The sequence below is a fragment of the Pungitius pungitius genome, chromosome 13 (genome assembly GCF_949316345.1).
Source record: "Pungitius pungitius chromosome 13, fPunPun2.1, whole genome shotgun sequence".
NCBI classification, from domain to species: Eukaryota; Metazoa; Chordata; class Actinopteri; order Perciformes; family Gasterosteidae; genus Pungitius; species Pungitius pungitius.
Genome location: NC_084912.1, coordinates 9,924,314 through 9,952,277, shown reverse-complemented (window position 1 = coordinate 9,952,277; position 27,964 = coordinate 9,924,314). Strand labels below are relative to the sequence as shown.

The 27,964-nt window shown below is 42.1% G+C and overlaps 2 protein-coding genes across 23 annotated transcripts in view; one reads left to right on the top strand and one right to left on the bottom strand.

Moving 5' to 3' along the window:
* Window positions 1-11: 11 nt before the first annotated feature.
* On the bottom strand, window positions 12-7,545 carry znf451 (zinc finger protein 451). 3 transcript variants are annotated; one of them, XM_037465488.2, is made up of 13 exons: window positions 7,457-7,545; window positions 5,472-5,532; window positions 5,118-5,201; window positions 4,918-5,031; window positions 4,161-4,275; window positions 3,853-4,006; window positions 3,413-3,539; window positions 3,116-3,275; window positions 2,848-2,995; window positions 1,281-2,728; window positions 1,120-1,188; window positions 878-943; window positions 12-615 (listed from the first exon to the last, which is right to left on the bottom strand). In XM_037465488.2, exons 1-13 carry the CDS (start codon window positions 7,543-7,545, stop codon window positions 575-577), a joined length of 2,676 nt encoding a protein of 891 aa, XP_037321385.2. In that variant the 3' UTR covers window positions 12-574. The 3 variants fall into 3 exon arrangements, with proteins under 3 accessions (XP_037321385.2, XP_037321388.2, XP_037321389.2); XM_037465491.2 differs by lacking the exon at window positions 7,457-7,545 and adding an exon at window positions 6,339-6,834; XM_037465492.2 differs by lacking the exon at window positions 7,457-7,545 and adding an exon at window positions 5,617-5,938.
* A 22-nt stretch (window positions 7,546-7,567) lies between these two features.
* dst (dystonin) overlaps window positions 7,568-27,964 on the top strand; it is an 86,637-nt gene continuing 66,240 nt past the window's right edge. For 12 of the 20 annotated variants that reach the window (XM_037465462.2, XM_037465458.2, XM_062566761.1 and 9 more), the window contains exons 1-8: window positions 7,568-7,748; window positions 8,047-8,078; window positions 9,123-9,311; window positions 12,142-12,355; window positions 23,272-23,333; window positions 24,970-25,059; window positions 26,044-26,142; window positions 27,224-27,301. In XM_037465462.2, the coding sequence (XP_037321359.2) occupies window positions 7,568-7,748; window positions 8,047-8,078; window positions 9,123-9,311; window positions 12,142-12,355; window positions 23,272-23,333; window positions 24,970-25,059; window positions 26,044-26,142; window positions 27,224-27,301 (945 nt within the window). Of the gene's footprint in view, window positions 7,749-8,046; window positions 8,079-9,122; window positions 9,312-11,619; window positions 11,879-12,141; window positions 12,356-13,444; window positions 13,588-22,098; window positions 22,220-23,271; window positions 23,334-24,969; window positions 25,060-26,043; window positions 26,143-27,223; window positions 27,302-27,964 lie in introns of those variants that run through there. The other 8 variants (XM_037465463.2, XM_037465446.2, XM_037465460.2 and 5 more) reach the window with 6 other exon arrangements.

Here is a 27,964-nt window from a genome sequence, read left to right as displayed (position 1 = left end):
TGTCTCAGCAACTGGGATGCACAATTAACTTGTTCCTATTATAGTACAAACACTCACTGCTTAGAAAAGATCTTATCGCGATGAGTCACCACTATCTGAGTCAAACTAGCGAGAAAAACAAATTATGCAACAAAGTAATGAGGAGGATGAGAAGAAAGAAGAAAAAACAAGCAACACACAAAAGGTTGGCCCTGCTGCCTACGGTGCGTCCAATGCACTGGACCTTAAGTGTGCAATGAAAACAGAGACTGCAATTGGAGATGCACTGTGACCTCGGAATTCTGCAGAGTCATCGAGGCCATTTACACACATGTCAACACACCAAAGGGTCTGCAGAGGCCATAACTCCACAGCCACAGAGCAACCTTCTAGCAAGATGTGGGTGGTTCCCTGAGGTGGGAATGCCCGGTAATTATTTCTTCATATTGATACATTATACAAATAACTCATTAGTACAGTAAAGTTAAATGGCAACATTTATTTAGAATATTCTGAACACAAATACCTGGTACAAAACAATGAGTCTCAAATACGGAAATAAAAAAATAAAATAAAAAAAAAACACGGTGTGTACTCAATACTCCAGAAGGCTTCTTTTAAGGGCTTCTTCTAACTCTGCAAACGAGAAGAAAACTGTAAGGATCCAAATTGAATAAACACTTTAAACAACACCATCGGAAGAAAATACATCAAAATATTTTTCGTCCTGTGTTCACATTTTATTGTAATGCTTCTGATCGATCATTTAAATAATTTATTTCAATTATCAGAGCTCTCTGCAGTAAAATGTAATTACTGTGAAATTAGCATTAGTTCACTGGCAGCAGGTTATACATCTTAAACATTACCTCCTTGGCCAAAGAGAGTAAACAGATACCTGCTGATTCTACTTCTGCCTCTGCACTCAAAGACGGTTCATGGTTCATCTCCTCATCGGGTTCACCTGAAGCACATCACAATAAATAAGCAGCTGATATATCGTAGGGCGATCAAACACAAGCACATCGGTGAGGTTGTATGCCTCCTGTATTAAGGTAAGAGAGCCACACCGTGCATTTGCCTACTATCCATTCGCTTTTGTGGCGTGACTGAATGTTTGTTCAATGGTTTGTTGCTTACTTTCACATGCTTCACTCTCTTTGTTGGCGCGATCCATGTTCGAAAACTCCAATGTTTCCTCTTCAATTTCTGAAATATGACATATGTGACAACCGGATTAGATGCCGCTTGCAAACATAGCTGAAAATGCAAAAGAAGAAGAAAACAAGTAACTGATTTACCGTCGGCGCCTGGTGAGATCGGCACTGCATCGAGGGCTTTGACAGCTGGTTCTGCTTTCACGCCGCAGGGTTGCAGTGCACAGTGTCGGGAGTGATAGTGGGTATGGAAACCTGGTACGCCCGTGAAACTCTCCAGGCAGACCTTGCACTCCACGGCGAAGGCCCTGTCCGGGTTCTCCGCCGCGTGCTTCGTGTGGACGTGAGTCTTCATCCGGGCGAAGGAGGGCACACAGGCGCCACAGCAAGCGCACACGTAGTGACATTTTCCTTCGTCGGACAGATTCCTCATGCATTGTGTGTACGTTGCTTTCATTTCCGCTTTCCCCTTCACCGAACCCATGCACGGGCACGCCGGCCGACCGCCGCCGCCACCTGCCTCAACAACCTCCACGTCTTCCACGCAGTAGTAGTCTCTACTGTGTAGACTCTTGTAGTGCTCCAAAAACTCGCCCTCGGACTCGAAGCGCATGCTGTCGCAGAGGCCGCAGAAGTGGGAGCTCTGGATCCGCCCGCCGTGCTCGTTGGCGCAGTGCCGCCGGACGGTGGACTCCTTGAAGAACTTCTGGGGGCAGTGTCCGCAGATGAACCTCTGGAAGCTGTGAGCGCTCGCGTCGCGGCAGTGCCTGCGGACGTCCCGCTCGGAGCCGAAGGTGTCCTCGCACATCCTGCACATCCAGGTCCGCTCGGCCTCCGAGGGCGCCTCCACCGCGCTCCGCCGCGCCGCGCACTCGGAGGAGGAGGGCGGCAGCGGCGGCGGGTCGACTCGTCCGCTGGTGGAGGGCTTGCTGCCGGCGAGCTCCTCGGGCGCCTCCCGTTCGGCGAGGTAGGTGTGTCCGCTGTGGGCTTCCGTCACGTGGGCCAGGATGTCTTCGTACCGAGGCATTTCCACTTTGCACCTGCGGCAGTAGAAGAGGAAGTTGGAGAGATGAGCTCCCCCGTGGAAGCGGCTCATGTGCAGGCGGGTGATGGCCGACTCTCCCATCTGTTTGCCACACACGGCGCACTGGTGGAAAATTTGGTTTACAGCCAAGAGATGATTGGTGGCTGTGGCCTCCTCTGAGAACCGTAGACCACACTCGCAGAACCACGCGGCCGCGGAGTTCCGGCTGCCATTAACGCTCAGTCGTCTCCGTTTGCCGGAAGATTCTTCACACTCACGGCCCTTATTTGTCTTTTGAAAAGCTTTTTCAGGGCTGGAGGACTGCCTTTTCCTCTCCGCGTGGCCCTGGTGCTTTTCACTGAACCTGCAGTGCTGAAGGAGGGCTTTCGCCATAGTTTGGTTGACCTCCACTAGGTGCTGGGTCGATTCTTTGTGCCTCTCAATATCAGCGGGGCTGAAGAAGATTTTACAGCAGACGGAGCACTGCCCTCGCACTTGCAGTTGTTTCATCACCTGTGCAACCGTTTTATCAGCCTTGGCCACCGCGCAGCCCTGTCTGCAGTGCACACTACAATAAGAAGGACAATAAGGGAGAAATCAGTTTCACACCATCGGGGTCTTCTTTACAAAATGTGATCTTGAAAGACATGAATACATAAACACTCAATGAATCAAAATAAAACTTACTTAAAGTGAGCTTGAGCGGCCTGATGTGAGATCAGTACTTTGTGACATAAGGAGCATCGGACATTGAAGTGAACATCTTTGCACAAAGTTATGAGACGATTCTTGACATATTGTGAAACCGGAACCGGCAGTGCTCTTCCTCTGGTGTCTTTCATGAGAGGAGAAAGTAGAAGGTACACGTGATCTTGTTCATATGCCTATTGAACGCCTTCTTTAAAAGAAACAACTGAGACGTATAGAAATTTTAAAAAGGGTCAATAAACCTTACCATTCATGGGGAATGACTCTGTGAAGTGGTTTTTGGCTGACATGTGCTGAAGACACTCGTCTCGGAGGTTGAAGAGGAAGTAGCAGTCAGGACAGGCAAAACACACGATCCACTGGTGAGTCTGTTCCATGCTGTGACCATCGGCAACCAATGAGGACACCTGGCAAAAAAATTAAATGATTAAGTATTCAAAATAAAACAATGAAGATACTAGTGGTCATTCGCATTTAAAAATGTATTTCAAGTCAATAAATCAATTATTAATTTTTCAGAATACAGTCAGAAAAGTGTGAAAACCTTAAACTCAAGATGTTTCCTCCATGCTTCTTCAGTCGGAAACTGTTGACCACAGGCAACACAGGCAAAGAGGTTTGATGGGCATCCTCTAACGTTGATGGTTGGGTCACAGGGTGAGTGATCGAACCTACGCAAAAGATATTTTATTTTATTGCTGTATTCGTGTTTTTTCAAAAGCAGTACTCAAAGTGGGCCAGAACTCAATGCTACGTAGCTATAATACTTCTACATATTATTCCTTGGTGTACCGGGACTATTTCTCCTCACAACCTCTGCAATCGCCTTCTCTGGGCAGTTCAGAATTTTCCATGTTTGTGTATTCAAGCGTTAACGGTTCGTCATAACAGACATCCCACCATGTGTCTTTTATCCACTGTAGAAATTCAGAATTATTTTAAACTTCAAGCCCAAGGTATTACCCCTATGCAGAAAAGGATTACCTTTTAAGGTGGCCTTCAAGGAGAGACGCATTGTCATAAACTCGACCACAGTTGATCACTGGACAAGTGTGTTGGGTTGAATGGTTTACAGGGGAAGAAGCAGGTCTTTTTCTTCTTCTTCCAAATCCAGGATTGAACGCTCCAGGTCCAAGACCTAAATAAAGGCAACGATACAGAATAAAAATTTCTCTTAAAACATGATCATCTTTCAGTCAGCCCTGTGAAGAAAGTAGATCATTGACAGAGCAATGATCCACAATAACACACAGTCATCCATAACAGCTTTCTGATCCAGGCTCTTAATTTACCTGGCATCTTTAACCACATGTCTACACAGTGCTTGGCTTCCTGATTAATTCCATACGGAGAACTACTAACGGCCAGCTCCTGCTGTCCACGGGCTCTTTGAGAGATTTGCTTCTCCTGAAAGAGAGACATGAAAGAGATGAAATATAACAGAGCAGATTCTGAATCTTGTATTGCCTTGCCCTATAGGAAAGATAGACTAATGCCAGTAGTGGCATACAGTCACGGTTTAATATAATCTCTTTACGTCACATGAAGTATGATGCTGTGGAGTAATGATTTGCTTGCTACGTTCTGTCCACATGGAGGCAATGTTGCTACTACAACTGATCAGAACTGACCAGATACAGTAAACCAAGGCAAGAGAAAAGGTCTACTGAGCATTGTAAGTAACATTTCATCTTATTACAAAGTTATATAGATGTCTTACTTACATTGACGCTAGTTTGTGTGTGTTTTTTTATAAGGGATCCCATGGTGATCACCAATCATTTTGCTTTTAAATGCCAGATGAAGATGCTAGTTTAATTTGGTTGGATTACACCAGAAGTCTATGGACATATCTATGAGTTACACGCGTTGTCCGTTTGATTCTTCACAGTATGCCCTCTGGCATCTCGGATCTAGAGGGCAGCGCAGAGAGTTTAGACGCCTTCAGCGGGGCCTGATTGAAAGTATAAACGAATATTGAGACACTTTCAAACATGTGACACCTTAATTACAGTCTAGCGAGCTCACATTAGGATGAAGCAAACTTACCTTGAAGGCTTTACATTTATCTGATCTTTCCTTTCTATCCAAGGCCACCTGTTGTGCTAGCCTTTCCAGGGTAGATGTAACATGCGCTTTATGGCGGGTGATTTTATCTTCAACCTTTAATAGAAGAAAAGGGCAAAGTAACTTCACAAAACTCTGCACAGACACTATATTGTAAAAAGGTGTTACATTCAGCCACTTACCGTGCCTGCCGCAGATGAGCATCCCTCATCCTCATTATCACTCAGCAGATCAATACATTCCAATACTGGTTTGACAGTGCCCTCCTGAAGAAAGTACAAGACACTATGTGATTTAGCTTTATAAAACTCATACATTTATAAAGTCTTCAAACAACTGGTCAATCTCAAAAGCAAGTATAAACGAATATTGAGATAAACCAATGTGCTCTTTTTTGTAATTTATATATTAGCAGTCTGATTATCAAGGGGTTATTGCACAGTTAATCGACACAATGTCAAAAGGCCGAAAGTAAACAAGAACTACTGTCGGGTCCTTTGGACCTATTGATGTGTGCATAAGGTTAGTGGACTTACTGATACAAACTCCACTTCTTCCACCTCGTCCTCGTCTGCTCCAGTTGGAGAAGACATTTCTCTGAGAAAACATAACAAGGCCTGTTACCAATACGATTTAATTACCCATAAACAACGAAACGAAAAAGCGTTTAGTAACACTGACAGGAGTGTAACACCGGGCCACGTGACTGACGTTATTCGAGTACAGCAGTCTCATCCAGGAGACTTTGCTATTGCTAGTATTGCTCTATAATCGAACAATACAAAGTTGTAAACTACACCAGATCGCAGTTATTATACACGGCGGCAGCTGCTTCTCTTCAATGACCTGAACACCGGCGCAATACAGGACATTATTTAAGAACAACTATACACGACGCACAGCAAAGCTAACATTGGGCGTGATTTCTTCCTCTGTTGTCCACCAGAATGCTTCTCTACATAAAAAAGAAAAATCGCAATGTTGATGCACTACAGCGCAGGGCCACTAAAGCCACCAGCAGCACTGAGTGCTGAGCTGCTGAACAGCACTGCTATAGCCAAGCGAGGAAGAAGTAAGGCAACACAGTGGAGTTCCTGATGTATTTTACTAAGCTTGGCGAATATCGACGTCTGATAAATGTTTCCCCTAAGATTATAACAAGGGGCCGCTCCCTCCTGAAAAAGTGTGCAGTTATTTAAATATTGAAATAAAAAAATTATAGGATGGCGAGCGTGCAGGCTCCTCGGTAAGCTAACGTTAGCTCTCTGACGTTGACGGTTGCAACCTGAAAACAATGCTAAACTAATGCAAAGTAACGTTAAACCGCATCTACGCTCAGCGTGGTTCGGCGTTAATGCAAATGATGGAAATCAACAGATACATTGCAATGAGCATGACGTTACCTTCTGCTTATTATGTCGGCCCGCCACCGGGTGACAGACTGGAGTTAGCTATAACACCCCAAATCCATTAAACGTACCCAGCTAGTCTGGTCTGAAAGGTCACGTGTAACTGAAGCGCTTCTTTTCTGTAAGGAGTGTACCGTAGGGAGGGGGTTAGTGCCTTTCACAGCGGATCAAATGCGGGAACAAACTCCGCCCGTCAGTTCTTACTTAGCCCGGGCCGAAATGTGTAGCTATTGCAAACAGTCATTGTATTAACGCTTTAGTTCAGGATAATGTTGTGGCTGTACCCAGATTTTTATTACAGTAACTGTAAATTATATTCTAGAGCACGGATCATTTGGACAAATGTGTTTTCATAATGTTTAAACATTAATGCATTGCGATTATGCTGACATTACGTCTGTGTGTATACATTAAATCTAACATTCATGTAACAGTATTTAGCAGTGCATTGGACTGGGACAATTTGAGTACAAATGATAATAGCATCTATAACTGGGATTTTTTTGTGTGTATGCAAAGTGGCTCTTTTAAAATTGCAAATAAAACTTGTTTTTGAAAAAGTCTTTCATCTGACTGCTGAAAATACACTCTAAATAATATGAGTCCATCCAAAAAAATGACATAACCGATTTTGGATTATGATGAGAGTTGATTCCTTTTTTTCTCCCTAATCCTGAGTGTCTGACAGCACGCTGCCTCGTTCCATTGCCTGTCAGTACATTTTCTATGGCACAATATAGTTAAAATAAACTGTATCAGAGAGACGTTGATGTTGTGTTACCAAAAGAGACATTGTAGGAAATAAAACGAAAAAGCTAAATGTGTAAAAATAAATATAAACTCCTAATGAGCATCCCATACAAACATGGGTGTGCCTCAATACCATTGTTATTAAAGATAACATTATCCTTGTGGGCAGCCGACTCTGCAGCAGATTACTGCTCAGCTCAATCTGCTGACTCTCCCTGTTAGACAAATAAATAAATAAATAAAGACAACTTGCGTCTCTGCTGAGTCATGCACTGTTCCCTCACAATAATGACATCCACACTGTGGGCTGACCACTTTGAACCTGTACGCTTGATGCGATTTGCTGTGCGGCGATGCCTCACGTTGGTCCGCCAGTGTGTGTGTTCTCCTCTTGAGCTTCCAGCGACACATTATCGGCAGGAGAGGAGCCAGCTGTTTGAGGCGGCGGCATCTGTCCTACATCTCGCCTTGCGATGATTGCGGCGGCGTTTTTGGTGCTGCTGAGGCCGTACAGTATTCAATGCGTGCTGCTCTTATTGCTGCTGTTGCTCGGGACTATTGCGACGATTTTGTTTTTCTGCTGCTGGCATCGCAAGCTTCGTAATGGGAAACATCCAATAAAATCAGTGCTCTCCGGACGCGCCAGGAGCCGCGGTGAGTAAGCGCAGGGCCAGCCGCGCATCCTCATCCTCATCCACTCATCTTTTCCGTGTGCTGCTTCGTCTCTAGTGCGCAGCAAAGTCTGCCTTTAGCATGTGTGCGGCAAAACAAACGCACACTCAAATGTGCGTCAACAGACGTGAAGACACAGGGTGTTGTGGATTAGTTTGTAGCCTATAGCCTTAAATATTTGGAATGTCATGGTAATCGAGTTCATTTCTATATAATGGACATGTCGTAGGGTACACATTAGCTCAATATCTCATTCTAACATATGTTATCTCTCTTGTAGTGGGCCTCCGAACTCATCATTTTCGATCAGAGGTAGGATGAACTTTTTTAATTATGGGTTTGAGTCTTCTGTAATATCCAACAGCAAGGAGACGTCAAGAGGTAAACGTGTGGAAGCCTTCTGTAATCCTTATGAGCTCCTCAAGAATAACGTTAGCAGTGATTCACCCAAAAGCCCGTTTGTTAGGACTTTTACACAGCCGCATGACTATTTTAAGGACCACGTTGTGCGCAATGCGCATGTGTTATCATTCGATAATATTGGCTGATATAGCTGTTTTGATTCGTTCAGTTGGTTGGAGACTTCACACGGGCTATTCTTACAGGCAAAACAAAACTGAGGAGAGTCGAGAACCCATCTGTTTGTGTTACATATCAGTTTAATGCCCAAAATGCGTCAGCAGAGTTCAGTCGCTCTGCTTCCGTTTTACACACTTTGCTTTCAAAATAAAACCACACCAATTAAGTTGTGTACACCTAAACGTTATACAGCGTGTACAAATCTTTCCTAGTCCACTTAATTCCTTAAATTCACTGAATTAAAGAGTAAAGATGGTTAAGGTAGATCTAAATCAACTTTTAGTAACCCCCTTTGATTAGTAAGCGTCATAGGTCTCTCTGTTGGTTTACTGTATTAAGCGCCAACCTTTTGTGATTCTATGGTTTAAGGTTCCAAAAGCCAAAGCTTTAAACGCTATTTCATTGGCAGGTTGTGTTATTGAATCACAGGACATTGAATCCCTGCTGGCTCAGTACTGCAGCTGGTTGGGATTGTATCATGTTCAAGGGCACAAATATAGGGCATTGCTGGGCCTCAATGTTGAAGAACTTCCCCCTGATTGTTACCTTAAAATTTGAAAAACTAAAGTTCATGCAAACAGACCATAAAATACATTAAATTGTTGTATTATTGCAAAGATACTTAATCTTTCTCAAACACTATTAGGAAATAGGTGATATAACACAACAGTGTTATCTCAGGGAATCTAAATTATTATTATGAGAGCTTTTACTTTGTCTTGCTTGGTCTGCTGAGAGTCTCATCTGTTGACAGCTTGACGTTTACTAATGTTTCAGGGCTTCAGGCACAGTCCACGTCACGCAAGAAGGAGCATACATGCTAGAGGGACAGAAGAAAAACCCAATCTGGTCGAGATTCCTGAAAGCGAACACGATTCATCCTCCACTCTAAGGAAACGGAAAGTGAAGAAGAGGGTCCTGCCAGAGTTTTACCAGTCTGTACAAGTCACCCCAACACGCAGACCTGTAGGTACCTCCCTTAAGTCTAGCAATTCTTTAAACTGATATTATGTTGTGCTTGCTCTGCTCCACAGGGACAACAGTGTGCCATTGAACCTGATAGTGAATCAGCAGCTTGCTCAAGGACACTGCAAAGTGTTTGTTTACAGGGAGTAAACCCTGGTGAAGGATGCTCCTTTATAGGTCCAAAGGAATTATGACTATTATTATTGTTGTCATTGTTGTGTCGTTACCTTGTATTGCTGTATGTGATGTTAAGTCTGTGATTTTTAGGTTTAATCATAGCTCAACAATATATTACACTACCATGCAATATCTGAATGAGTTCCGGTACAGTATTCCGGTGAAGATGAGATTATAAAGTTACATTAATAATTGGTCATTAACTTTGGTGCTATGGGAACAACATGTGGGTCTTTATGTCACGAGCTGAATTGGCAGCACTGCTTGCAAATCAGTGTGTCCTCATTTCCTTCCTTTATACTCTTCTTTTTCTTGACCACTTTCAGTTAAAAAGTAAGGTGAGGAGTGAGACGGTATTACATCTGACCCACATATTGATCCGTGTCTGCCTGGAAGGGAACACTCAGCTACAGGAAGAGAGAGCTGACACAAAGCTTCAGATGAAAACGGTTACTTATGGGAATATGAGGGGCGATTACAGTTACTAAGCATTATCTATGCATTGCTGATCTATTCTGACTATGTTTCTTTTTTTCAGATAAGAGAATCTCAAGCTCTGTAGAATCTTTATCCAAACTGCAAAGGGCTGTTACTGTATTCCATTTAGTACATTGTGACTTACAGATTTTGTCGGACCAGAAGTTGTGTTGCAATTCTGTAGATAACCGGATGAAAAACTTGCATATCAATTTGTGTCAATATATTCCATTAACCTTTGATGCTCCTAACTGAAGGGTTTGTTGCGTATACAAAATCCAAGCAATGTTTAAAATGACTGTATATGGAAACATTTTATTTTTGGGTGTACTCCATTCATACTATACTCCATTCATGTTATTCCAATGATAAAAGGTGGAGGCAGAGGAGTTCACATAATGCTTGAACCACAACAAGAAGCAATTGTAAGACTCGTGGAATCACAAGAGCTCAAATATATTCTGTACGTTAGATGACTTAAATATTTAATAGTCGTTCATAAACTAACGCAGGCCTAGATCAACCCACCATGAATCAGTCATGACCAATTAGCATGCGTAGCCTATAATTCTGCATGAATAATCCAGAATGATTGAACCATCATTTCTTTTTTTAAACGATACTGCTGCATTTCTGTTTTTAATTGATGTCCAACACTACAACACATAACGTACAAATAATGAATCAAATGGGGTATCTGATTAATGCATCTCTTAATTTTATTGTGTTTTTTCTGACTTTATCCTATTCAAAAGGGATACACTCATGAAAAGGCTGGTAATATTGACAGTGTGTTGCTTTCATCAGCTTTGATCCAGCCCCGAGAACAGATTCTCACTGCTACCGCTGTTTAAAAATAGAAAAGATCGTCTGTACCCGTGTAGAAATACTGGCAGAAGCTGTCAAGTTCATCTTCCACACTTACAATTGAAGTTTACCTTTTAATAACATAAATGAAGCCCTCTTTTCTGCACACTCATTCTTTACAGTTTGCACATTAGCACAGAACTCTTCGGGATCACAGGAGTCTGTGTTACCTTGCATTCCCCTGTGGCCATTGAGCAGATGAAGTGTCATGGAAAAGGTTTTCTACACCCCACCCCTCTCCTTTACCATTAGGTTGTGTTTATTTGTTCTTTTTCTCAATCTCAGGTTTGTCTGCGGGCAGCAGGATATTGCAATAGTCATTATTGTATTATTTTCTACATGGGAACTGTCAGAATAGACATCATAGAAAATCCCAATGAGGATAAATTTACCGGTATGAGGTTTATCCCGAATTAGATATTAGTTTAAAGGCTTTACATTTAAACCCAGTTAAGTGCATTCTGTATTTCCGTGCTCCCAAGTTCCTCTTCATCCTATCAGATAATTAGCTCAACATATGTGGAGGATTTCACTTCTCCCTCAGTGTTTAACACCCCATCCACAGTGTAGGATATTATGTAAGTGTCCAAAATCCTCCTCTTGTCTCTCTCTCTCTCTCTCTTTCTCTCTCTCTCCTGTGCATCTGTTGCCGTGAGAAACTGTGGTACCCGACTTTTGCTCCATCTGTAGCCATCCAGCACCTTCAGCGGCGGTGTCGCTGTTGGAGCTAACACTGTTGTTGGCTACCGGGTGTGACGCGCGGACACATGCAGTCTGCGCTCCCATCACGCTCCAGCTCTGCCTCGACAGCACACAGCGAACCATCCGTTGTAGCCCTCTGGAGATCTGACATCACCTCACATCCTTGATGCATAGATGAGGGGACGATCCCGTGGCCGGAGCATCGCTCAAAGGGCGTGGCACACCCTTTTGGGGATTGACGCACATAACGTGTGACTGAAGGGTCGCGGCTAATAACGAGCAAAGCAGGGTTGTTATTTTGTTCTCCTCCTCCTCCCAGCTGACAGCTCTCCATGTATACGGTGGTAAGTCTTATTGTTGACCTGGCGGGGGAGCCAGATACTATTGATTTTTGCATTGCCTTTTTTATTTGGCTCAATATGTTTATGGCACATAGCTGGTTAGCTCACATAACGCACTTTGACCCACGATGGTGAGAAATCAATGCGATGTTTTCGCGTTCGTTTTGCCTGTGGGCGCGCGTATGTGTGTGTGTGTGTGTGTCTGAAATCAAGTCAAGCATTGTTCTTTCTTTTTTTTCTTATCCCCGTCTTCTTTTGTCTCACAGAGCTCCAGTTCGGGGAACCCTTCCCTGCACTGCTCCATGTCTTCCTCGGCGGATATCTCAGACGAGGATGATTACAGTGTAAAATCTGGGTCGGCATCACCTGCTCCCGGGGACACTTTGCCGTGGAACCTGCCCAGGCATGAGCGGTCCAAGAGGAAGATCCAGGGAGGATCCGTGCTGGACCCGGCGGAGAGAGCCGTGCTAAGGATCGCAGGTAAGCGGCCGTCTCCCCGTCACGAGATGCTAAAACTGTAACGAGGAAAACAATGAGCAAATAAGCTTTAATATGAGCAGCATATGCCGGGATAATCAATCCTTGTAAATATTGTCTGGCCCACAAAAAGCGGCATTTTGGTCTGTTGTTATGCACATGAGGCTTTTAAAATAAGGATATTCATACGGCGTTGGAAAATGTGGTGCAATATTTCAAAATCATTTGAAAAAACAAAATGATTTCTCTTGGATGTCCATCGAACCAGGCGCTTAAAGACTGATTTTGCGTCATATATGATTTGATTGAGATGATGACAGGGTTGGGAAATATAAACAAAATCGACACCTCTGACACGTAATTGTGTTTGTTTTACTCTTGATCAAGTGCTTGAAGTTAACGTTTTATTGCACTTAATGGTTTTATGATGGTACATGATGGACTTGATTTAAAGTTGTAAAATCCCTATCAGACATGCACAGGGTATCATAAGTGTGGCACTTTCCGGGAATACGTGCGAGACATTGATGACAGCTAATGTGCTTTGGTAGGATGTATAAATTCAAACAATTGTGTTGCAAATCCGCCAAAGTTTCAGCTTCTGAAGTCTTCGACAGGAGGACAACAATGAAACAGGTCGTGGTCCATATTACGAGCCGGTACAGAGACTTCTAACATGGGAAAGCGTTTACACTGTAAAAAGTGTCACAACATTGCTTTTAAAAAATCTAGTTCGGGCCTTTTTTTAACCCATTGATGAGATATACGTCATATTGGACGATGTTTAGCCTAATGTATTAATAAAACAATATGAATCGCATTCATTCACTCGACTGCAGCCAAATGTGCCTGGATAAGGTTATCAAAGACAGACCACTTTTTACAGCGCTGCACGTCCGGTAGTCCTTCCTGTCAATCTGGTGAGAGGAAGCGTCGCCCATTGGCCAGAGCGCAGACAGGGGCGGGATGTAGGGCGTTTCCTTCAGCGCAACAACAGCGCCGGTCACTCTCGATTCCTCAGTGCATACACATGTACATAGACACCCGCTGACCAAATCACACACACGTATACACACACTCACACACGAACACGCGCGCTGTGTCCCTGTCCGCCGCTGGTGAATGTCCAGTTTGTGGAGCCCGGGGTATGGCTCAGTACGCACCGCAGTCCCACGGTCTCTCGGACGAACAGGAATACCTCCAAGCTTATGAGGATGTGTTGGAAAAATATAAAGGTAGGCTCGAAGCTGATTGGGTGCTGTTTTAGCATTTGGGATATGAAGTAATATTGCCCGATGGCGGGTTTACGGCTGAATAAATGTCAGCCTGCCCCCTCGCTCTCTGGTGACTGGCTGCTCTTGGTGTCTTTATCCCTCCAGTGGAAAAGTGGGAATATTTCCTGCATGACATCACAATAAGATTTTTAGTAGCCGAGACCAACGCTTCATCATGACATTTTTATAATCTCAGCTGAATATTAGATCGGAGGATTATCATTATTATCTGTGGAAATAAAGGGCTTGGTATATGTCTGATGGGCCATACGGTGTATTCATCCTTTACTGTCAATTTGAGAGGTCGGTTTTAGTAAATCATACTCTCATAATGTGAATGAAAGATCTTTTTATTTTTAGGGGGATTGTGATGTATATTGCTCAGCTGCCCTATAATGGTGTCTCAAGGCAGACATCACAATGACATAGCAGTGTGAGGCATTAGCTCGTAGGAGTAGCTCATGTCACTTCGCCTAGCTGCTCCTTTTGCGTCTATGCAGCTCATTAATTAGACCAAATATATCACACAGAAAAGGTCTGCGTTATTCAGTCTCTTTCTGACAGCGAGAGCTTCCTGACAGAATGGTACATGCGCTCCGAGGTCAGGCCTGAGGAGATCCGAGGGAGCCAAATTCAAACTGACAGCAGCGTTTTTTTGTGTTTCCTATGGACAAAAGTAACCAAAGCAAAACAACAAACAGCATTCACTGTGTTCACCATTGTACTGCATGTTGGCCGTGTCCTTCTCTCAGCTGTTCAGTATTGTAGCCAGCAGGGCCAGTCAGCTGTGGTGTATGGCTTAAAAGCCCCGACTGGACTCCAATGGGATCATAAGATGTCGCATCATTAGGAATCTTCAGGCAGAAGAGCTGTGACACACAGGGAGCTTCTACCACCAACGCTATCTTTTTAATGCTACGAGTTTTGGGGTAAAATCTGACTCCCTGCAAGCTGTTACATGAATAATGAACTTTGCTAAGAGGGGTAAGGCATTTCTGTTTTTTTCTTCATAATTTAAACAAATTAAACTTCATGGAATCGTTGTAACCGCACAAAAATGCGGTTATTTATGTTTTGGGTCTTAATTTAATCCTTTCGAGGCTTTTTTCCCCTTGTCATGTGAACGTTCCTTGTGGATCCGCTGGCAGGCTGATCATTACCTTTTAAAACTCATCTACAGCCCTATTTCCATGGGCTCAGTTTACCTCAACGTTGAAGCGTTGACCGTTGAAGCAGAATGAAAGGGATCAGTTAAGGACAGAGCGTTACTGATTCATACTTTGATGGCCAAGTTGCGGGCCGCTTGTGTTGGGGAATGTAGGCGACTGATGAGTGAGATGATAGTTTACTGAGTAAGACTGAGAAAAATGACATCACATTTATGTGAGAGGAAAGTTATATCTTAGTTCTTAAAAGGTAGCGCAAACAATTCCATTAAAAAAAAAGAATGTTTATGTAAGTTTATAGTAAGGCTCCATATACACATCAGATACTTTTCACTTTCTTAAAATAAATCAGTTATCCATTCAGCCATGAAAAAAAATGTATTGAGGTATTCTCAAACCACAGTTGTTATTGTAACTTTAGTTTTGAGGTCACTTGATGGGAATAGGTAGAGCCTTGAGGCTCACTCCATGTGATGCACAAAGGGAAACAAGGACATTTTCATCACAACTTCATGAACTGTATCTAACAAACACAACCAAACAAAACAGCCAGTGGCCATCATGCTGCTACGTCAGAAACAAAATGGTCTTTGTTCCACCAAATCAATACATAAATGTAATCTAACGTTTATTTTCCGTCCTGTGGAGTTGGTTTTTATGTAAGTGCTTGTAACTTGTAACCGGAGGAAAATTATGCATATGTGTTATTGTAGCCAGCTCAAATCAACTAAATAAATGCAACATTTCCAGATCAAAGCTGCATGAAGTTCTGTGTACTGTGTTTGAAACAAACGCACGACAATCCATTTTGGCCACTAAGCGCAGCAAATGCCTTTGACAAGGAGCATGCATGTAGTTCTTATTGTTGTCACTAAACAGTGTGATTGTGGTTCAGGCTGAAATCCAATGCAGGCTTTACAATAGACTGTACACTGGAGGAATGAGTTAAATACACGGTTTGTTAGACACATACAGCAGTTTATGGCACTAGGCAGTGACTGTTCCTGCAGAGCCGGCTCAGCAGGCCTTCAGCATGAAGAGGTTGCAGAGTTTCCAAACAGTGGATCATCCTCTAATATTGGGAAAGATTTAATGGATTAGACGTTCGGTGGTTCAGTGAGCTCTTTTTGTTGTTCCTTTAGTTTTTAAGAAGCCATATGGCGCAATTATTTCATAAAATGATTTGAGCCAACTAACACTAATCAGTAGTTACCTGCGCTGTGGCAGTGACACATGAAGAATTTTTCCATGTTAAAGCATAGGTTTGTGTCTTTTTGTTAATGCAAACTGACTCATAGACATATAGTCTTTAGGATGCCGGCTGTGTAAGCTGTGTCTATATACAAGGGTGTGGTCCAACAATGAATCATTGCGCCTCGCATTATGACCTAATCTCTCATAACAAGATGGATTTCTGGAGATACGTCAAGGAAACGTGTTATTATGAAAATCCACCAGTTTACACTCGTATTATCTTGCATTATTAGACACACGGCGAGTAAGAGAGCATTGTGTTTTTTTTGCACAGTCACTGCCTTTGTCCATCCTCCTGGGCCGTGCCCAGCCCCTCTGCTATGTCGACAGCCCACTCATCACATTCAAATGGCCTAGTGGCCCACACACACACACGCGCACACACACACACACACAGCATGCTGCCTCTGTGGAGACCGTCGGCTCTCATACAAAAGACACTTTGTTTTTAAGGGAGCAGCATCCGAGTTCCAGAGACTTGTTCATAAGTCGAGTTGCTGGTGTCACTCCTTTTCTTGGCTTTTCGTTCACAGCCCGCAATTAACATTTTCTATTGTGCATGCACTAATCCACTAACGTATTTATTGTTCAAACACAATAGGAATAAGCTTTGTATGATTAATTCAACTTTAAAGTAGTACACACTTGAAATGACTGCCAGCCCCAACCAAATATCTTCCACTGCAATGGAACACGTTTTTGTTTAAAGTTCAACAAAGGTTGTGGTTGGCATATCATACAATTGATAGCTGGACAATTAGAACTAACTCAGTTAAGATTAAATATACATCTGGTTTATCTAACAATTTCGACAGCTATTATTTAAATATTACAATTGCTAGGTTATATAATTATAATATAATTTTTGGATCATGTTATTTCACAATAATATAGCAGTGGTTTACAGGCTTCACCAGTTAAGTAATTGTTATCCCAGATCAGTAAGTCAGTTTATATCAATATAATATATTCAAAGTAGTGTTGAAACCAAAGCCTTATACAGTAATTACACAGTTCAACATACTGCATGTACCTATGCTTAAGGCATAACATCATTCTTTTGGCCAAGTTTAATCCCCGGTTTGATCTAAAATGGACAGTGCAATTCAAAGCAGCATAACTCTTATCTGTCTTTTATCTGTGTTATCCTTTAATCAACACATGGTTTAGAATACATTTAAGTAATATTCTTTACGTGTTGTTTTATCAAATGTAGCTTTAATGCAGTTGTCCATTATCTGTGGCCGAGTGTCCTTGCTATCGTTGTTTAATGTTGTCTTCCCACGGTGTCATGGCGATGGGCCGAGCTGCATGACCTGAGCTTCATTCCACAGCTTCGCCAAGCTCCTCTTGCATGAGATCATCTTGTGTCTCTCCGTCCCACACGTGACTCATGCTCTCGCGTCCTTTCGCTCCTCTCTCGCTCCTCTCTCGCTCCTCTCTCGCTCGGCCAGCACCACCCTTTTCTCCTGAATTGTGCAGATGCTGGTAAGCAATCTGATACGGGCAGAAGGAAATACATTAGTCACTGTTTCATTGGTGGCCAGGAAATGAGTAGCTGCATTTGTATTTTCGACTTGAGCTTACCATTTTAGAACCATTGGTATACTCTCGTGACCTGTCTGATATCCTTCAGAACACCGACTAATGGAATATCTAACTGTTAACACGTTAGTAAAATTTCAGAGACCTGTTGTATCAATGTTGAGGAGCACTGAGGCGCAACTCTTGCTGGTGGCACCTCATTGAAACTTGCAAATGTGGGTTTGGCTCAGTGCTGCACAGGTGACATATTCTACGCCCAAACACATGGGTTCCTGGCACCAAAAGGCTGCATGATCCTTATTACCGTTCTGCTGGTTTGGTCTCAACAGCGAAACCTCACTTTTTGGAGTCCGCCACTTCTCTCAAGTGGGTCCATACGAAAGTCAGCCGACTAAAACCGTCACAGTTCTTTAAAATGTCAATGGTACACATAGAGACTTTAATTTGAACGGGAATGTTTCTCATATTTCTATAGTGGAAGTAATCAAAATGATGAAACGTGACTAAAATGATGATTCTCACTGTCCATGAGAGCGTTTGGGGAGGAAAAGAACAAATTCATCACTCATCTGTTCCAGTTGCAGCTGTTTCCCATGTGCAGGCTTGTGTTGAGTAGTGTGTGTGTGTCCTATTAGCTGCCATTGATACTGCCTCTCTCCTTTGCTTAACGTTGAGTGCCCTTTTAGACTGATATTTCATGCCAGAGGCCCCTTTGCCAGCTTCACCTTCATCTTCTAGTTGCTTTTTATCAAGGCTTACAAAATATCTAAACCTCAAGAGTGGACATACACACCTAAAACTAGATGTCACTGATGCAGATTATATCACTGATCAAGAAGACACCTCTTGATTGGTGCTGTTTATGTTCAATGTAAATGCCATGGATGACCAGAATCCCAGATGCACAGATATAGTAAACTTTAGATTCTTCTTGTCCTAAGTGTGCAGACAGCAGGAGTGATTGGAAGAGGCCTCTTTCAAGGCTTGGCAACTAGTAGTTACTGAGCTGTTCCAGTCACATATTTCAGATGCGGCCCTCCCCTTCTTAGAAGTCTGACTGTCGTTCTCTCACTTATATGCAGGTGAATTTTTGTCATTGTTCGTATCTCCTGTTTCGGTCACACTTGTAATGTTGTTTACTAACTATCCGGATTCAAAGTTCACAACATGCATATTGAAAGGTAATAGAAGAAGCAGCCAGTTGATTTCAGAAGGCCTCTGTGCATTGCAAGCCCCTAATGTGCTAATGGAATTTTCACACCTGCCGAGCATCTCGGCATTGTTACTGTCAGCATGCAGATGTTTGCATTTACTCTCACAGGTTTAAAATGAGGTGATTTTACATGAAACTTATGAAACAAATAGAAATTCGGACACATGAGGGCTCTAGACCCGCTTTCTATTCCTTTGAGCATTTTCATAAGGACCTGAAGAGTGAACCATGGGTTTTTTATGCATCACCCCCCGAGGTGCAGTAAACATTTTGGTTTTTATTTTCATAATGCACGGTTGGACATTACACTGTCGCTTATGACACTTGTTTGATTTCAGCGAAATGAAAGCTGTTCAGCAGGAATGTTCTGCAAGTCCTTGTCATGGACTGGAAGGTCGAGGGCTTTTCAGTTGAGTCATTATGTCTGTTTTGATTTCCCTCCCACTGGAGGTCAAGAGGATTACACAGAGGACTATTTGACCGCTCTGCTCATAATTTAAGGACATTTTAGGCATCCTGACGTAACACAATGTCAAAAGAGGTTCCCGACCTCAAAACGACAATTTATCTGTTCCCTTGTTCACAGAAGCTTGTCAAAATGTAGTAATGAACGTGTGCAGTGCTGAAGAGTCTCCTGCTGCTCTCTGTCCATGCAGGTAGTTTGCTAACTCACCATTCATGCAACCATGCAACCGTTGTCATGTCTCAAATCTGTAGTTATTAAAATATATGAAATGAATACTGGCCAAACCTATAATATCTAATAACCATTCATTTTTGGTTGGAAGAATTAGATTCACCAACCAAAACACAAGAGTAGCAAATATTCGTTAACCCTGTACTACAGAATGCAACTCTATGTGTTTTTTGTACGTAAGGATCTGAAGGAAGTCACCCAAGTGGCACCGAATATGTTGCTGCAGTTGCAGGGGCAGCATGGTTTAGGGTTGTAACTATTTATATACATGCACATGTGCTTTGCCTGAGTCTACAAATAGGTGTCTCAGGAGTTCTGGGCTATTTGAATGGCGTGGGGGACTCGTGGCACAGGATACACTCAATGACTAGTTTGATATAAAACGCACCTTTGTGTGTCACAATTATCAGTGGCATTTGCCGTTGTTAAGTGTACTAAGTGTATTAAGTGTACTCATACAAGCTGCAATTAATTACAAAAGAATGTATGGTCAACAATAATTGTATTTATTAATACTGGTTTAACTTCCTACATGGTTGTGTACATGGCTTTATTGACCAGCCCTAAGTTTTTAAATGTCAATAAGTCCAGATCTAATACAAGTATGAATTGATTAGTCAGTGTAAAAGTAATTTTAGAGGCATATTAAAACTTCTTGCCTCAAATATAAAATAATTGAAACCAGGCCTCACATTCCACACTTGCTTGTTAAGTGATGATATTGGCAGAATGTTTTGGACTGCGACAGTATTTGATTTGAAGTAACAGGTATGTGTTTTGTGATGAACTTGAACAGTTAACTGACAGAGGAATGTTGTTCCCAGAAATGCTGTTTCGGCTATCTAGTGAAACGGGATCCATGTGGTGTGTTTGTGTGAGAAAAACCTTCTATTGAGCATATGAAATAAGCAAAAGTCCTTAATGAGACAGGACACGATGCAGCTTTTCAGTAAAAAAAAGGACCTGCTGTGAGAAAGTCCAATTGTTATACTCACACACTTGGCTGATAAATATCAAGAGAACGAGCGTATGATGACATTGTTATTCTTACAATCAAACAAACCCATCTGGTTTGTTTGTATGATGTCTGATCTTTACTACTGCTTTCATTTCATGATCAAATAATGCTCAATCACTGTTTTAAAGTCCAATATGTTTTGGAACAATGATACCAAGCTCACTCTGTATTCTCTCAAGAACCTCCAGAGGGCACCATACTATTAAACACGTCCTGATTTTGTGGGCAATGTTTGAGGTACGTTATCTTTAATTGCACAGGTTATCATTGCGTTAAGTCATGTGGGCAATGTTCAGACCATAAGGATCCTCCACGGTGTTGTTGTCATTAGTGAAGTAATGTTACCTGGACAGCAGATCTTAAGAACCTCAAGAGGGCACCATACTATCAAACACGCCCTGATTTCTTTGGAAAGCACAGCATCGGAAATAAATGATGTTCTAGTATATTAACACCTGCTCCGTAGGTCTGAGTCTATTAAGTCATTAATGTAATATGTGCCTCCTTCTGATTGTGCCTGATAGTTGATTGATGATGAACTCTTTGAGCTCCCATCTGCTGCTTGGAGCCGGAAAGCTTCCTGGAATGCTCAACCAATCAATATTGATGAGTTTATCAGGGGAGGTTTATATATTATGCAGCAGAGAGCTCAAATAGGTGCACTACAAACCAAATGTGTGTCCTCCAGCGAGCAGCACTGCTTTATCCCTTCTGGGACTCAGTTGTGGAGTCACAGGGCCGTTACATCAGCAATTACACAGCAGCACTGTCAGACTACTTTCCTCATTTGTCTTTGTGTGGTGTGATGTGTTGCCTCCCTCTTTCTTGTCAGATGTTTGGCTCGACGTCACACTTTGATCCAGATTTGCAGACCATCATACAAAATCATTTTCACACCAACCCACTTTCCAATTCTCTGCAGCTTATACGTGTGCACTATTTTTAGATGAACTAAATGTAGGAATCTGCAGTCGAGGGCTATTCAGGTACCTGGGAATGCATGTTTCAGGCATTGTGATGAAACAACAGCCTACATTATTGTTGCTATATGTTTTTATTATATTACTTTTGCCTGTTAAACTAAAATTAATTTCCCCTAAATCTCGTTATTTGCCTGGATGTGTTCCTGGTTGTTTCAGTAAAAGTTAACATTTGGGTCTTGGCAGCTGCACAATGCAGAGAGATAATTATCTGAAAACATTAGGACCCTCGAAAATGATGGTCCATGACATCATATTTCTCCCATTATTACATGTTGCATTGATCAACTGATGCATGCTGTCATCAGAATTGATGGTACATTGCTTTTAAATTGCAGCTTGAATAAACTCGCTGTTAAATGAAAGCATACCAATTAACAGGGAACTTTTCTTCCCCATTTTTTCTAAGAAGCACTCATTTCTTTCCCTGCGGTTTCGAGTGCCGCTGCTAGACAAACACTAAACTGGGTAGAACCTCAAAATAGTGAGTAGCCGTGGAAAACCTGACGTGACTCGTCCTGGATGCTTGATGAGAAAGGGAGCTTTGCTGCCCTAGAGGCAGACTGGCTCTGCTTCCTCACTCGCTTGTCCTCATGGCATCCGTCCACTCGAACCGCGATCCTCTCGACAGTCCTCAGGAGCTAGTGCAGAGGATGAAGTACGTGCTTCAGGCTGAGAGGGAGCATAGAGCTCACCTGGTGTCGCTCATGTGCTGCATGGGTCAGTATTCACTTTGCTGCTTCTTCTTGTCATTCCGTTGAAATGTTACTTGTGTCTAAGCATGTCGATATCAATAGGAGGTACGTTATCTTTAATTGCGTTAAGTCATGTGGGTAATGTTCAGAGTCCGAAGGATCCTCCGCGGTGTTGTTGTCATTAGTGAAGTAATGTTACCTGGACAGCGATCTTTGTCCGTGCTATTGATTGTACATGTGAGTGTTTACCGGGGAGGATTTGGAGGAGTTGCGTCAGGCCGACTGGGAGCCGTGGAAGCAGTGCTATGAGTCACAGCTGTGGTGACTGGCTTGAATCCTGCTCTGCTCTGACATGGCATGGAAGCCAGTAAGGAAGAATACGGCAAAAAAAACACACAACTTGTTTGTTTTGTAACACATTAACGCAAGTGTAGTTTTTCTTTGTTATAATTTTGCTGGTAAAATGGTTTTAATATTTTTATAGACAGCTTCCCTTTCCCTTTTAATGCATTCATTGAGTTGCCACTGGCACCAGGGCGGCCTGGTTGCTATGGTCATGGGGAGAAGAAAAAAACACAACATAGTCAAGAGCGTTTCAGGAGAGAATGATGTCATTTTAGCCACTGGGAAATGACATCCTTCCTTTTAGCTTCTGAGACATGACATACTTCTTTTTAGCCACTGGAAAATGTTCCACTGGGACTTGTGGTCTTTATTCCACCCCTCTTTTCTACACCACCTTCACTAAAGTTATGAATGCAAAAATAATATGACACATTGTCTCTGTAAAGCAGGAAGCAAAGTATGAAGCTTCAAAAATCTCAAAAGGCTCTTTAACAGTCAGTCAGTGTGTTTTAAATGGAGCACTTTATTTATACTTTATATTCTTGTGTTAATTTAATTGTAAATTATTCTCTTTTGTTTCATGTATACACCACCCACCATGACAATTTCATATGTCCAACATACTTGGACATATGAAAAGTGTTTCTGATTCATTAAATTATTATTATTATATTATTTTTCAAAACCTACATGTGTAAAGTTTAATGGTTTTATTTTTTCTCTCTTCCTTAGATGAAAGAGACAGAGTGCAAAAGAAGACATTTACAAAATGGATAAACCAGCATCTGCTGAAGGTAAGAACTATGATGATGTGATTGATATGTTGCCATGTCAAATTGAGAATTCCAAGAATCAGCAAACCATTTTCCTCCACCATGACAATACATTAGAGAAATATTGGCAGTGAAAGCAATTGCCAGTCTCCACGTTAGGTCCCAACATGCTGACATTCCTCCCCAGAGTTCATTAAAGCTAGCTGAAAGTCACTTAGCATGACATGTGACGTTGCTCTGCTACGGCAACAGGTTTGTTGTTTTGTTGGCAGGAATCCGAACCGTTTACCGCGGTGCTGCGTGTGTGTGAAATTTACTGAAGACAAGTACCGACAAATTCCATCTAATCGCCTTTGATAAAATGAATCACAACCCAGATATCATGCTCAATGTTATACTTTATAGGATTTATAGTGCCACTGGTGCTTTAAAACTAATAGTCCCATCAGCCTTAGACTTTGTATATAGTGCAAATTTTAACATAATAACTAAATAAACTGGGTGAACATGGTGGACATTAAACCTGCTTAACGTTAGCAGGTTTAAACAAAACCATAAACCGGTAACGTTGCTAATTACAGAGCTGTACGACTGCGACAGCATCAGGAATGCAAATAAACCGCTGGAGTGTTACCTGAAACCGCGTAAGTGTGTTTACAGACTATAACATGACGTGATCGGCCATTTGTTTCCCCCCAGCAAGTTTTATTTTTGCTAGTGAGGGGATTATTTCTGTTCTTTGGTCATCATCTTCAAAGTGTGGCAGGGTCATAAACCGGCTCTCAGCGTTCACTTTAACAGCCGGTCCGGACCTGCTGAGGTTTGCAGTTCCTGTGGAACAGTGCTGCTGACTGGTTTTATGGTCCTTGTGTGATGTTTTCAAACAGGAATGAGTTTAATATTGAAAATATTAAACTCATTCCATCAGATGGGGGCACGAGGTCCTGAGAAGCTGCTGACTCCAGTTCTGCCTTAAGAAAATACGTGAGGGACACATTATTTAAACACTGTCACTAACAAAAAAAAGAATGAATTTGCGGCTCAATTTCAATACTTGCATTTTATTTTATTCAGATTTCAGACCTCTTATTGTTTCATCCATGAGAAATCAAATCAGGTGCTGAGTAATAGTTGGGTGTCTATTGGGTGTCTGCGTGTCTATTTTGGCCCCACAGCTGTGGCTGCTATCTGGGATTACAGTGCTGAAAGCCCTGTGTGAAAGCAGGTCAGCGGGCAGCAGGGTGATTTCAGAGGCGCCGTATTTAGGACAGGAAGGCGAGATGGGCCTGCTGGAAAGAGAACGCCTCGGACAGCAGTTGCTAAGTGGTTAGCTCAAGTTTTTAGATAAGCATTCACAACGTGACAGTTTGTATGGGAGCAATGAGGAAATAAACCCGAAGGACAAGTTGATTCAGTTGCATAAGAAAAGAAACCTCAAAAGCAGAGTGATAGTTACACCAGGTGTTTGGATTATATCTGATGGTATAATCCTCCAAGATCTCCTCTCTTGAGATTGAGATCACTGTGATCAGATGAACAGATTTCAGCCCCAATTTGTATTTCATGTATAGTAATGTTTTAATGAAAAGTCATAAATGAGCAGTTTTGCTTTTAAACATATGCACACTCACGTTTTACTTTTCCCGCCTGTTCTCAGGTACGAAAGCATATAAATGACCTGTATGAAGACCTACGAGATGGACATAACCTGATCTCACTGCTGGAGGTTTTGTCTGGCGACACACTGGTGAGTTAACATTTATCGGTGATTTTAATGTTCACAGTCTGTAACAAAGTTACGGATTATGATTACGTTATATAACGGTATAAAGGTATTGTTGGGATTTGGTCTGTAATCAGATATGCTTTGACTTTGCGTTCACCAAATTCCACTCAATGAAGTCTATATATAAGTATATAAAATATATAAAAGTTCTGACTGTTTTTTGTTTATTTTTGGATTTCCCTTCTGGGATATATCAATGAAACGGACATGTTGTACTTATGTGTTTGTGATGTTTTATGTTGAGCTGCTTGTTTTATACTCATCAATGGGTTTGGCTTTCTGCTGCTCATGATGGTGCTCAACATATTCAACGTGTTGCTCAAGTAGCCACTGACTTTAGAGGGACGTTAAACACGGTGATTAGCAGAAAAGGCTGTTGTGTCTCAGTCAACAAAATGTAAGCAAGCAAAAGCTTTTAAGAAAGAAAACCATCTTTTGGGGTCATTAACAAAGCTAACAAGCCTTTTTAACTGCTAAAGGCTACCTTTATTCCCTGCTCTTCATGTGGACCCCCATTCCCAGGGCTTATCGCTGACATAGGTGTCTCAGGTAGCTTTAGCACTCGCTACTTAGGTGCTGCTATTATTTAATCTCTCCGTTAAGATGTCATTCTTTCATCTTATACTGAGGTATGTTAACACAGTCTTTGTGCCGTCTTGAGCTCCGTAACGTTATCACGTTGTGTTTCCCTTTCTGTAATTCAACTGCATGTATTCCTGTGCAAAGGACCCCAGCAGTTACTCCTCCTCCAGTGTGACTAACTTTCATCCACTTCAAGCTGTCTATTTTCTGTTAACATCCTGTTTCCCTTTTACTTTCCTTCTCTTCTGTTATCCACTCGTTGATTGTTTTCTGTCCATTGTCTAACTTCCTTTTGATTTGGCCGCTGTGTGTCTCCATGTTTTCCTTTCTCCCCCCCCCATGTGTTGCCTTTTCGGTGATAAGCCAAGGGAGCGTGATTTTCTGAAGACGTTGCGGTTGGTGAGTGGGACAGAAGCATGTGCAGTTGAGCAGCATGGAGACACGGTGGATGATGATCAGGGGGTACGTGTGGCTTGCCCCTCCACCTTTTAACTAACTAAGAGTTGTGTCCCGTAAACAGGAGTCACCAGACGATCCCAACAAATGCTTTGTCTTTTTGGAGACTTGAGCAGATATTGTAGTTCTTATGTTTTCTTATAGAGTAGGGTTTCCCTTTTCCCAATTAAGCAAAATTTGGGATTTCTATGCAACGGTGTTTCATAATGCCACGTTCTTTTGATCAGCGAACACGTTGGAATCCTACAGCGACCAGAAGATAGTGATGATGTAGAGAAAGTTTTGCATGTGATTTAAAGGCCCTTCACGCTCAAATGTCTTTTTGAACTTGCATCAATAATACATTTGGCCCGCTGACCATGAAACGGCATTGAAAAGATGCAATATATTGAAAGTAATGTCCCCATACAGCTTGGGTCTTTAAATCCAAATGCTCACCATCTTTTGCCCATGAGTGAGCCATGCAAACAAAGCGCTCCGGATCTTTGTGAGCAGCAGGACATTTTTCCATCTGCCACTCTCGAGTTTGCTTTCAAGTATTTTAACATAAATGTATGAGAGCCATTGAATGACAGCTCTGAGAGATGGGTTACTGTTGCTTTGCCATTGTGAGGAGCCGGATCTTTCTCCAGCTTTGAACAACTTACATATATACGGCTGAACGCAGCACACGTCTATTGCTGCTGCATCCCGGCTACAGTGCATTTTCCATTTCATCCCCTCATGCTGTGGTCACTGACTGCCCACAAATGATCCAATCAATTTTTCAGAATAGATTACATTTCTGTTGATTATTTTAATAGCCAAATTGACCTGTTACTTGTTTTGTTTTTGAATGTTAAGAGTACATTTATAGAGTCGCAATAGGTGGAAAATGCTCTGTGTATGTGCAGGTTTTTTGGGAATGTATTCTCCCGTTGAGAGTTTTTCTTGTGTGTTCTTTGGTCTTTTCTCACCAGAGAAGCGGGTAAGAACCTGGAAGCATGTCCCTCGTCCACTATGCTACTATTTTTTTTTTCTGTACTTTCTGATGTGGACAAAGATCTTATTAACAAACATGGCCAATCTTCCTTCTTTATTTCCACAGCCTCGGGAGAGAGGGAGGATGCGCTTCCACAGACTCCAGAATGTACAAATAGCACTGGATTATTTAAAGAGGCGGCAGGTACTGATGATTACGAGCACACTCTGAAACGCTTTTGATTGGAAAGCACTCTAGCCAATATTATAATAAATATACAGTAGCAGTTTATGTGTGCGGTTGCATCATACCAATTCTAAGTTTATTCCCTTGTTACCACTGATGCAAAACAATGCAAGCAAAGGCCTAGATACTGACTACTCTCCAACATTTCTAAAAATCAACTCCCATAAATGGCAATTGCAGCATTTAAGGAGCGCTGACCACAAATCCCTGCAGCAGGGTTTCAGAGAGCTTTGATGCCCCCCCCCTCCCCTCACAGGATATGATGAAGAAAACAGCCTTGCTACTGAACAAGAACTAGATATGACGTAAGGCTTGAGACAAAGGAATCATACATGGTCACAATTGTGTTGATATATAGTCTTTCAATTTAAAATCATCTGTTAATGCTTATTTAAATCTCCCCCTGCAGCAATGAATTGCAGTAATAACATGTTTGTATGATTCACATGTTTTTGTCTGTCAATGCTTCCCTCTGATATGTCATAGATTAAAAAAAAATCCTGGCCACTTTATTGCATTTAACTAGTTTTAAGTATTATTTTCCCTCTCTCAACTCAGAGAGTTGAAATTAATAACTGTTGTGCCACCTTGTGGTGCTTTTTAAATAACAGGCCCAAGTCA

What these genes read in the sequence shown, in the direction of transcription:
- znf451 (XM_037465488.2), bottom strand. Translation starts at nt 7,545, where the DNA reads ATGCCGCCGCCTCAAACAGCTGGCTCCTCTCCTGCCGATAATGTGTCG. An exon ending in ACACACACTGGCGGACCAAC is followed by an intron (nt 5,533 to 7,456) that starts GTGAGGCATCGC and finishes ATGTTTTCTCAG; the next exon opens with AGAAATGTCTTCTCCAACTG. An exon ending in AAGAAGTGGAGTTTGTATCA is followed by an intron (nt 5,202 to 5,471) that starts GTAAGTCCACTA and finishes TACTTTCTTCAG; the next exon opens with GAGGGCACTGTCAAACCAGT.